Genomic DNA, 12789 nt, shown 5'->3' on the forward strand with positions numbered 1-12789 from the left:
GCCCAATTCCTTAAAAGGTAATGTGGTTTGCAAGGGGAGTTGACCATTTCCTTACATTCAAGTCCTATATTACCACAGCCATAACTTGTAAGTCTTAGTCTCGTCTTCAGAGCTTGCAATCATGCATGCATATGCAGTTATATAGTTGGTAAGGTTGAATAAAGACACCAGTCCATCTAGTTCAACCTGTGTGGGTGTGTGTGCTCATGTCAAAAACTCATACCCTATATCCCTGTATATTGTGGTCACTAAAATGTCCATCCAAGAGTTTTCTGAAACTATCAACACTTCCCGCTGACACCACTGATTGTGGAAGTGAGTTCCACATACTTACCGCCCTGACAGTGAAAAACACTGCGCTGTTTAAGGCTAAACCGCTTCTCCTCCAATCTCATTGAGTGGCCCGTGTCTTCTAATACTCCCTGAGACAGAATAGTTAATTCCTAATGCTAGACTCACCACTGAGGTATTTGTATATTGATATCATATCTCCTCTTAAGAGTCTCTTCTCCAAGGAGAATATGTTTAGTGTTTGTAAGCATTCTTCATAACTGAGATCCCCAGGCCCCTTATTAACTTTGTTGCCCTTGTCAGGACTTTCCAGTTCTAGTACATCTTTTCTGAGGACTGGTGACCAGAACTGGATGGTATACTCTAGATGTGGCCAAACCAGAGTTTGGCAGGATTATAGTTTCATCTCTGGAGTAAATACCCTTTTATATGCATGCTAAAATTCTACCAGCTTTGCTTGCTGCAGCTTGGCATTGGATGCCACTGATGAGTCTGTCATCCACTAGGACCACCAGATCTTTTTCCATCCTGAATTGCCCGAGAGGTTCTCCCCCTAACGAGTAACTTACGTTAGTATTTTTAGCTCCCAAGTGCAATACTTTACATTTTTCAATAATAATACTCATTTGCCATGTTTTTGCCTTTATACACTCCTTTATTTTATTGTATAGTTTCTATATCTGTCTATATGCGTCTTTGATCACCTGCGTAAGCAGATGGAACTGCGAGGCGGAAACAACGTCTTTAGTTAGGTATTATTGTTATATTTTCTATTATCTGTATCTGTTATTACTTAATTAAATATTATACTTATAAGTATTTGTATGATCTCTCTTTGCACATATGGAATACAATCCCAAAAATGTAACAACACAGTTAGCCCTATAAAAATTACCAAAATATATCTAATAATATACATACCAATATTAAAGACACTGGCCAACTGACTGGTGTGCCCAGAAATAATCCACAACAGGCTGAGGACTCTGATCCCGTTGAGGGCTGGATATTCTCGAGCTGGGGTGTTGACTGTCATCACAGCCTGGATATTTTCTTGCAATGAAAAACTCTTGAGAACATGACCTAAACAACCTAGATACAACAAATTCTTCTTAAATAATGTGCAGTAGCTGGATGCATTTAACAATATATCTTCAAACTTTTGGCTTGACTGGGAACATTAATGTATTTTAGCAAATTCAGCAGAAATTTGCTTAAGCTACAAGAGTCTTGCAGTGCCAATACATTACCTGATAAAAGCTAGCATTTCTTGTGATGATGAGGCGGTGAAGAGGATAGCTAAAGTAATGATAAGGAGCAATTGCATGTTTTGAAAGCATTATAATTACTAAGGGCATAGATTTTCAAACATTAATAATCTGACAATTGTTCTCTTTCCTGCAGAGAAATGGGGTGGAACATTTTTCAATGCCTGTCCTGTGTCCCCTTGAAGGCTCCATAATTTTGATGTTGTAGAAGGACTTATGTAGTCAAGTGTTCCAGAGAGCTATACCATTGGTATTATAGCCATCAGAAAGGTCACCTATGTCTGTTCTCAGCTATGACCCAGGCTAAAAACCCCATCTTACAAGAAGAAAAACACAAGACTAAGGTAAGTAAATGAGCATCATGCCCACATGTACGTTCTAGCAAGCCAAGTAAGGACAGGATGACAACTGAGAGTTATCTATCTGTAGCACTACCCCCTTAGGAGTTGCTGAAGTTTTTGATCCCCCTATAGTCCTGCACAGCCAGGCAACATGTATTTCCACACAGAATTGCATTCAGGAGTCAGTAACCAGTCCTTGAGCTTGTTTTTTGGATTGTATTGTATTTTAATACGGGGATTTCAACTTGGATAGGGTAAGGGGTTTACGGGATGCCCAATGGAACTGAGAAACCGAGGACAACTTCCTGAACTATGTTCAAGTGGTTTCAGCAAACAGTCTCTTCTGGAGAGCTAGCCAGCATCTCCTGTAGTACCACCTCAGACCCTAGATACTCTTTATCCCTAGCTGTTGTGGGTGAATCCCTGAGCAGAGGATCCAGTGTCTGCCACATGAATAGTGAAACAGTCCTGGGTGGCAGGCTAATTGAGCTTCCCACTAGAGTACCTCCTTTCCCTTTCTGGCCCAGGGTGTGCAGGTTTACTCACTCAGTCCTCCTGTGCTACTGGTGGGTCAGTGGCTGTTACCAGGCCTTTTTGCTGGGCCACTTCTTCCCTGCCACACAGGTGGTCCTTGCTCTTGGGGGGGCTGGTGAAAGTCTGAGCTTTCCTCCTTCCAAACTCCACTGTCTGTAGGTAGGTGAGCTCTTCTCCATCTGGGCTCCCTCCCAGGCTCCACTCTTCAGCCCCACTCCATCTCCAACTTTTACTCGAACCCCCCTCCTCCTCCTCTACTGAGCAGGCTCAGTTACTCTTAAAGGTTTTCCTGGCCCCTTGCCAAGCCTCCTGTTGGGGATTGGCCAGGATCTTGTAAAAGTACAGACTAACCACTCCTCAGATCCATCCACTGCTTCTAGACCTTTCTCCAAAGTTATAGAGCAGGAGGAAATTCCAGAAGGTTGGTCTGCAGAGCCTCTCACCTCGGACCACACTTTGACCCCTGCTAGCTATCACACCCAGGCTGCTACTCATTGCTAACAATTGAAGTCTAGCTCCCCCTAGCTGACTAGGAGGGTGCTACATATCTAAGGACATACTAACTCCCTGGACATCATTAGAATCATGCTACATTCTCCATTTTTAACAAAAACACCTGCAAATCCATGCATAGGACTGTAGAATAACAAGAGGCAGCAACAGTATATTACATGTGTAACATGTACTCCATGTAGCGCAGACCCCTTACAGGTACTGCTGATTTGTCCCAGGTTCTCTTCCTGGGCAGCCAGGCACACAACACTTGAACGGTTTCTCTCTCAATAATCAGGATGTGGATGTCTTTTTAAGCTTTATTGCATGTTAAACTTGGATGGGGCGTTGGGAAGCTTTGGGATACTCCAGAATTTAGTACACAAACTACTTGGAGGACTTTATCTCTATCCTGTCTACTCTCTTCAGGGGCATCCCCCTCTTAACAGACACTAGAGACACAAGCACTTCTGGGAATCCCAGTAGGAAAAATCCCACATTAGCGGAACTAACACAGTCACACAAGGGGTTAATAGTAGACCATCACCAGGATCGCACTTCCAGGCCTCAACTCACTGTGTCTCCAGATACTTGGATACCTCCTCTCCAGTATTGGCTAGACACTGTACCATAAATCTCCAGGTCAGATCCTCAGTGTACCGCCTTGACTTCAAAAACTGCTTCCAGGAGAAATAGGCCCCCCCAGCTCCTCCTGAGTTTGGGGCCTTGATGAATTCTCTGCAGGTTTCACCTAAGCTGCCCAGAAGGGCAACAGCCCTTCAGGCTGGCATCTCCTCCTCCAGGACAGAAACCCTGATACTCCAGGTCTCTGACTATTTATCTCCGCAGCCACCTACTGGGTACTCCACCCAGGGATTGGCTTAACCACATAAATATTCAGGCACAGGTCTGCCTCTCCCAACCCACTACATTCTAAAATCTATTAGAAGGCAGGGAGAAGTAGTTGAGCCTGCTGCCTATGAAACTCAGAGCAGCCAAAACTAATCACACACTGCTCCACTGTTTACAGAGGAGCCAAACAGACTAAATTTACCTGAACCCCTCTAGCAACCTATTCTAGGAGGATGCTACACCCATTACAAGATTGTGGTCGTGCATGGTGTGATGTATTGACATGACATTCATTTTGAAATGCACCCCAAATTGCGCATGTGCTATATTGTCCCTGTCACATAACCACTACTGCAATGCTACATGGTGTGAACAGGCTCCTTCAACGTTGGTGTATTGGTTTCTTTATTACTTTTTAAAACACTTGTGTGAAAATTCCACAGCAGAACAAGGAGCAAAGGAGTTTAGGGACTGCTTGGAAGGGTCACAAGACTCTCTATAAACAAGTGATAAGCAGTCATCTATTCTTTATCTAGAGGCTGTAGACAGGTAAAATGTGGATGCTCTGAATATAAAATCAGGCTACCTCCCAATAGCACAATCTAGATTTGAAGCCTAGATCTAGCTAAAAGTTTTCATTTGCAATGGAGTAAGTGTTTGAGCCTCTGTTGGGCTTTAATTGCTTCCTTTGTTTACTTTAAGCAACTACATCATTGCAGTACGCCAAAAACACTGATGCCAGCCTGCCAGCTTTATCATTTCTAATGTAAACTTAAAGCAGATACGCAGATACGCAGAGAAGATGGATAAAGTATGCTGAGACCCTGACACCAACTTAAAAAAATGCAGGAAAAAGCAGAGAACAATCAAATAACATAAATGCTTGCTTGAAATAATTTTCTTTTCTTTTATTTGCAGACCTCTCTTCTCTACATCCGGTCAAAGTCCAGAATTTACACAGCATTTCTGAGCACAGGAAGGCGGGCGGTGAGGATCTGATGTCACACACTGCACATTATAAAGTGTAATCTGAGACCTGAGTGGAGGGAATGGACACACATCCCTATACACAGTCTCATAGGGAAACATGCACAACTGGGGCTGTCAATCACCTCATGTGTGCTGGAGGGGGGGTGGGGCAGTCTCCCAGGATCCCTTGGTGTCCACATAAACTGTCAGAAGTGAACACATTGATAGCAGAGGAATTGGAGAAATCACACTAGGTGCTTTGGATTGAGACATGTACACACTACAGAAGGGTGTGCTTTGCTAATGTTTCATTTCAGAGTTTTACAACCACTTTAAATGTACATATAATCTTATGGTAAGATTGTTGAAATTAATGGGCCCTTCAAAAGACTTCACTTCGTGCACTGAACTTTGAGAATTAATTGTTGAGTGCCTGCAGCTACAGAGGTCAGTGAGATCTTAAATAAAGCTTATTTAATGCTTGTTAAGAATATGTAAACAAGTCACTGTTCATAGCCTGGTCACAGTTCCATCTTAAGGTCAAAGTTTAATTAATGTATTGAATTATTCAGTTCATGGGATTTGTCCCCTTTTTTATTACCCAGATGAGTCGAGTGTAGATTAGTTTATATTATGACCTCCATCTTTTTTCTGGGTCAATAAACAGGTAATTTCACATCTAGTTATTCTATTACAAATGATCTATTTGGTTTCCAAAGGCTACAGACGTTCTGATAATCTACTAATTTATCTTACTCTTTGGCGGGTTTTTTCCTGGGTGAATTGTGTTCCTTACCTTGAGGCTGTTCTGAAATTTGTCACGTTAAACTATGTTCTCTGTCTTTCACAGGGATGCTAAAAATAAATGAGATTACTTTATACACAAACCTTTTTAATAACTTTCACTGCTAAATATGCAGCTGTTTTAGGAACCCATGAGAACATGCACAGGGTTAGAATGACATTTCCGTCATGGTAAATCTTTAAAAGAAATGTAAAAAAATATTTTTAAAGTGTTTTTTTTTTATTGCTTCTGTAAATTGGGAAAGATTTAATGGAAACAACCCTAGCAGCTTCTGTTAATGTTAATGTTAATTCTGATTAAAACCTAATTTCCTTCAATTAAATGCAGAATTTGGGGAGTTGTATTTCCTCAATAGACATATATTGTGCATTGCCTAATGTGCACATGCTAGCAGATGGTGCAGTTGCAAATTTGTATGAAATATAATAATGAACAAATGGCCTTTCATATGATTATCAAAATATGATGCTGATGAAAACACAATACATATTTCCTTTAAAGTGAACCTGTGCCCAGCCAATTGACATTACCATATATTTACATGTTCTTAACAAGCAGGAAATTGCTTTTGAAACAAGCCAACATTAAGATTTGTAGCTGCAGGTCCTGTTGAGTAATTCATTCTCAAATTTCACAATATGAGCACTGAAGCTGTCCAAGGCCTTGTCTCAGTAATTCAGCTCCCCTCTACTCGGAGTGACTGAGCATCTTAGCTCACCCTTGCTCCTTCATCTCAGCAATCATTCAGCATCTTAGAAACTCAAAATGGTAGTAAAGTGCGTTCTTTGACTTTTACCTATAGATAGGCTTATAATAAAGCTTACCTGTAGGTAAAATGAATATCTCCCAAACATGCACCATTTAGGAGATATTCCAGAGAGCAGCAGCCGGAGACATCACCTATGCATGCACTCTGAAGGAACGGCATACCCGCGCTGTTCCTTCAGAGATGTGTACCGTGGCTGGGGCTCCCAGCTTGTATGCACAGGAGTGACGTCATCGCGGCTCGGCCACTCAGATGGCCAGAGTCCGCAAACCTGGAAGGAAGACTGGGTGAAGATGCGATGCATACTAGCACATTATATTACCTTGCAGAGGAAATAATTTTTTTAAAAGAAACTTTGCTACCGTTTTAACCTGCACCCCCCCTTTCTGCTTTTCTACTCCCCCTCACAGTGATATCTCAGCTCACCCTGTTCCTGCCTCTCAGGAGATGAACTCTATCTGCTTCCCCGTCCCCCAAATTGACTCAGCAGTTTATCTTAACCTGCTCCCCACTATCCATGGTGAGTAAGTAGCTCACCCTCTGCTTCTGTCAGGAATGGACTTGCCAATAATGGTGGGACTCACCTGCCTTGTGGGCTGCAGTACCAGGGCTGGCCAGCGGGTGCTCTCAGCAATCAGAGACTCACCCCTGCAGTCAGCCAAACACCTGAAGCTGATTGCAGGGGTTGTATTTAAGGAATGGCCAGACTCACAGTCAGGGCCTTGGTGTGTGTTTTTCCATGGGCCCCGGTATCTTGTATCCTGTGTTCCTGTTCCTGTTTCTGCCTGACTTGTTGCCGACCCTGCCTGATCCTGACCTCTGCTGACTTCTCCTGTTTGATCCCTGGCTTGTGACCCTGACCATTCTCTGCCCGACCCTCTGCACCGCGCTGCCCATGAGTTACTGAACCCAGCTTGTGACCCCGACCACTCTCCCGCCTGTTCCTGGTACTCCATTTGCCCATTTGCTACTGACCCGGCCTGCCTGACTACTCTTTGTATTGTATGTATTGTTATCGGTGGGTGGTTTGGTTTGCTTTGTTTGCACTGTGTTTATGTTTAGTTTTGCACTGCGTTTTGTATTGTTAGTCTTAATAAATCATATTGTTTTTACCATATCTGAAGCCTGCGTTTCCCTGTGTCAGTCCACACACCTCTGGTCATAGCCCTGACAGCTTCCCTCCTCCCAATAATGACTAGGTAGCTCACCCTCCTCTGCTTCCCTCCTCCTAATAATGACTCAGGAGCTCAGCGTCCTCTGCTTCCCCCCTCCCAACAGTCACTCAGCAGTTTAGCTTATCCTGTTCCCCACTATCCGTGGTGACCAAGTAGCTCACCCTCTGCTTCCCTCTTCCCAATAATGACTCAGGAGCTCAGCTTCCTCTGCTTCCCCCCTCCCAAAAGTCACTCAGCAGCTCAGCTTACTGTGCTGCCCACTCTCAGAAGCCTAGCTCCTCCTGCTCCCATCACCCCCATGTTGCAATATTGGGGCCTCAGTGGTCAAATGCCAAGTCCCGGGGTGTTACGTGGGAGGAAAGGGAGTAACTCAATGTTCTCTATACTCAGAAGTACCAGGTTTTTATTTTCCCACTAAACACAACAGCAGGTGAGAAATGGGAAGGTGAGTTAAGATGCTGGTGGGACTGGCATCAAAGTGAACCTGTTGCTTTGTTCAGTCTGAACAAAGCAGAGGTTCAATTTAATCTAGCCGTTGGAGATGTTTTGTCTGTTGTATTAAAGACATAAATGACTGTATTTCTTTGTAATTTCACTGAGCAATCTACCGAATGATCTGGGCAATTCAGTGTGAAATGGGTATTTATGTATCGACTGTAGATTACTTGGTGTCTTCTCATTGCTGTAGTCCTCCTCCAGGGGGGAAGGAGATTTGATGGCCGGATTATCTTGGTCCAGAGCTCTCGGTTTCCTGTGCAAAATAATGCCCTGACACTGAGCTAATGGAGACGAGTCTTTGAAGTGAAGAACTGCAGTGTAAATGGATCCAATTATTGGCAAGATGATCAGAACTCCACTGAGGAACCTGCCGGGAGCACAGAGCAGAATTATTGATACTTCCAGCTTATGGAACACTAATGTGGTATTAAGCTTATACTTACAGGCAAACAATGGCAAATGGATTTGCTGGGAAGAGGCCTCGGGAGCAGACTGTATTGGCTACCGTGACAGCAGTTTCATTCTGGATGATGAAAGTGGGCAGAGCGGCCAGGAATGGTGCGTTCTTATATCTGAACAGGCCTGGCAAAATAATTATTATTGAGATTAAAGAATTCTAACTTATGCCAGGTAGTTTTCTAACAATACAGAGTGCAATAGCCAATAAAAAAGGATAAAGTACGCTACACCTTATAGAGAACTGCCACCATAGTCATATCACCATACAGTATGCGTAATTAGTCTGTTATCCTTAAAGTAGAACTATAGGCAACACTTTTTCTTTATTTTGGATAGAGTAAGGGAGGGTTATAACTAATTGCTGGGATTTCCCTTCACTTCCTGTACCATAGCCAAACAGGAAATGGGAGCAAATTTAGGAAATTCCTTGGGGGCCCCCAGGTCACCAGAACTAGTGTCCTCCATTGGAAGATTTCCCCTCTATTACTTTTCTAAGGACAACTGGGGGAATCAATGGTGGAGAAGGATCTGGGAGTTCTCGTAGATCACAAGCTTAATAATGGCATGCAATACCAAGCTGCAGTTTCTAAAGCGAGAAAAATCCTCTCTTGTACTAAAAGAGGTATAGACTCCAGAGAGAGAGATATCATTTTACCTCCGGTACAAATCATTAGTAAGACCTCATCTGGAATATGCAGTTCAGTTTTGGGCACCAATTCACAAAAAGAACATTGGGGAACTGGAGAAAATACAGAGAAGGACAACCAAACTGATAAGAGGCATGGAGGAGCTCAGCTATGAGGAAAGATTGGAGGAACTGAATTTATTCTCTCTTGAGAAGAGTAGATTAAGGGGGGATATGATCTCCATGTATAATACATAAGGGGGTATGATCACCATGTATAATACATAAGGGGGGATATGATCTCCATGTATAATACATAAGGGGGGATATGATCTCCATGTATAATACATAAGGGGGGATATGATCACCATGTATAATACATAAGGGGGGATATGATCAACATGTATAATACATAAGGGGGGATATGATCTCCATGTATAATACATAAGGGGGGATATGATCTCCATGTATAATACATAAGGGGGTATGATCACCATGTATAATACATAAGGGGGATATGATCTCCATGTATAATACATAAGGGGGATATGATCTCCATGTATAATACATAAGGGGGGATATGATCTCCATGTATAATACATAAGGGGGATATGATCTCCATGTATAATACATAAGGGGGATATGATCTCCATGTATAATACATAAGGGGGGATATGATCTCCATGTATAATACATAAGGGGGGATATGATCTCCATGTATAATACATAAGGGGGATATGATCAACATGTATAATACATAAGGGGGGATATGATCTCCATGTATAATACATAAGGGGGGATATGATCTCCATGTATAATACATAAGGGGGATATGATCTCCATGTATAATACATAAGGGGGGATATGGTCTCCATGTATAATACATAAGGGGGGATATGATCTCCATGTATAATACATAAGGGGGATATGATCTCCATGTATAATACATAAGGGGGGATATGATCTCCATGTATAATACATAAGGGGGGATATGATCTCCATGTATAAATACATCAGTGGTTCATATAGTGAACTCGGTGTAGAGTTATTCACCCTGAGGTCATCACAGAGGACAAGGGGGCACTCTTTACTTCTGGAGGAAAAGAAATGTAATCTCCAAACACGGAAAGGTTTCTTCACAGTGAGAGCTGTGAAAATGTGGAATAGACTCCCTCAAGAGTTGGTTCTGCCCAGCTCAGTGGATTGCTTTAAAAAAGTCCTGGATTCTTTCTTGGATACACAGAATATAACTGGATACTAACATAGGTAAAGTTGATCCGGGGAATATCGGATTGCCTCTCGGGGATCAGGAAGGAATTTTTTTCCCTGCAGGAGAAAATTGGATCATGCTTTGCTGTTTTTTTTGCCTTCCTCTGGATCAACTGTGGGTATAGGATTATAACTTTTTTTTTTTTTAATGGTTGAACTGGATGAAAGAAAGACTTTTGTCTTTTTTCAGTCAGACTAACTATGTAACTATGTATTTTCTTTTACTTTCACTTTGAATGATAATGGTAAACAGGACACATAGAGAGGGTGAATCTCCTAAACAGGGGTCCAGACAGCAATAAAAACTGACAGGTTTTCTAATACCTCTCCACTCCATCCAAAACAAAAAAAAATGCCTTTAGTTATACTTTAAGCTGGCCATAGATTAACAATTTTTTTTGTACTAACCAGCAGGTTGAAGGAAAAAAATGATCCAGTTCCTCCATCCACACACTCAATGTGGATGGGGGAATCACTACTGCAGTGCTATAGTGTTCTGATGGTGGGGAGACTTCCCCGTCCTCAGAATACACTGATCAGCACCTCTGGTTATAGCCAGCGGCACTGATCATTCAGGAAAAAACCTGACAAGCTGGTTGCACAGAAATCAATTGGTAGGTCAACTTCTATACAACCAGCCTGCCTATACGTGGATCAAAATGTAGCTCAATATAAACAACATCAACAATATCCTTTATTGAGGTTATTGAGGGATAGAGAGCACCTACGTACATTCTAAAAATAAGAAATGTGCAATACATACGTCACATTATACATATTAAACACTCAGTAGATGCGGAGATCTGGGCAGCTAATAAGACAGAGATGAAACACACTGAAAACTTTGGGAAGAAGTAGCAGAGGGAAAGGAAATAGCAATACTAGGAGAACATCAAGGAGGAGGAGGAATAGAGTGGACACAGAAGAGGTGAGTAGAATGGATGAGCTAAGTGACTTTGGACATTGTCAAAAGTCTGCAGAAACTTAGGCAAAATTTGCTTACATTTAAGAGGTAAACTGATTCTTTTCACTCTTTTTACTTTTTATTTCTTATAGTGTCCTTTCCTCTTTTGTGCATTTAATCATTGTTCTGTTTCAAATGGCAATGTATGTAATGACATACCTCCATAGATCTCAATCTTTCTATGGCCGCTTGCAGAATCTACAGGCTAACTCCATAGTAAGACATAGAAGTTGAATCCAACGTAGCTGTCAATACAGCTACCTGTCTTTTGAAGTGTGTGAAGACAATGACTTTCCTAAACCTTGTCTCTGTGATGAACTAAAACTAAATTGAGGAAGCATGAGAAAACTGCGAGGGTCTAGCTAGGACTGTATTAACTAGCATTTAACAGGAGTAGGAGACAAGGGGACATACCAAAGCACACAATAAACAAGTTGCTGCTGCAGCACCACACTGGCACTAGCTGTTGGTAGACACAGGGGTGCCATACTCAATTTCATCAAGGGCCCCAGCAGTATTATGGTTGCCCTCAAAAGGCCAGTTGTATCTGTAAGACTAGATGTCCAGAGCACCCCCACCTTCCATCAGATGTCAAGAACCCCCGCCATCAGAAGTCAAGCATCCCCCACCCTCCCTTACATCACAGTGCACTACCACCCTCTTATCTTGTGCTGCTGCCAGGAAGAAGCTGGGGTTGGAGCTGGGAAGCAGAGTGTGCAGGGTCTGGAGGAGGACCAGAGGGGGGCTGGAGTCAGCTGAATGCTGGGACTAGGGCAGTTAGAGACAAGGGAGTGCTTCAGCAGCACAGAGAGGAGCAGGATCTGTAGGAGGAGTTCTGTCCTCTCTGCTGCCAACTGCTGAGACCCGGGAGGGGGGCAGAGACGAGAGAGGTGCCACAGCTGCAAGAGAGGTGCGAAGGCCACATGAAAGGACCTGGCAGGCCAGATTTGGTCTGTGGACCTTGTGTTTGACACCTGTGCATTACAATATTAAAAATACAATGCAACAGGGGCAAAACATTTAATAGCTGGGACACGGCAATCAGTTGTGTACTGTCACTTTACATTTTTTATTTTACCTTTTTATTGTGCTATTTACTTTCTTCTTTCTGTGTTAAAATAAAATAATATAATGAAGCTGATAGGCACAAGAAACAAGTCCATGATACTTAAAAAGAGCTAGTGGCCATTAAAGGCCCTTTGCACTTTTAGAAAACTCCAAAAATCACCAATGATGGAACACGAGGGGGAATATAGTAGGAGGCAGGGCAGACTGGCATTGGAGGAGAGTCAGGGGTAAAGAAGTCACATTGAATGAAAGTGAAATACAAAGATGACAGCAGAGTAGGAGAGAAGGGACCTCACAGGTAGGTAGTGAAATATTGGAGGTGGAGGAGAGCAGAGAGGGAGGTAGAGCATGTAATCCACCAATACTAGTGAATGGAAAGAGGAATGTACCTGCAACCGTCACCCAAAAACAAA

At 42.6% G+C, this 12789-nt stretch overlaps 1 protein-coding gene across 1 annotated transcript in view; it reads right to left on the reverse strand.

Moving 5' to 3' along the window:
- Positions 1 to 12789, reverse strand: part of LOC149457630 (O-acyltransferase like protein-like) — a 148950-nt gene that overhangs the window by 73207 nt on the left and 62954 nt on the right. Inside the window, exons 4-6 of the mRNA XM_089683422.1 lie at positions 8435 to 8573; positions 8159 to 8358; positions 1213 to 1383 (exon numbers count right to left, since the gene is read on the reverse strand). Of these exons, the coding sequence (XP_089539548.1) occupies positions 1213 to 1383; positions 8159 to 8358; positions 8435 to 8573 (510 nt within the window). The remainder of the gene's footprint in view (positions 1 to 1212; positions 1384 to 8158; positions 8359 to 8434; positions 8574 to 12789) is intronic.

The sequence above is a fragment of the Staurois parvus genome, unplaced genomic scaffold (assembly GCF_062004578.1).
Source record: "Staurois parvus isolate SC_StPar_1 unplaced genomic scaffold, SC_StPar_1.0 ptg000310l, whole genome shotgun sequence".
NCBI lineage: Eukaryota > Metazoa > Chordata > Amphibia > Anura > Ranidae > Staurois > Staurois parvus.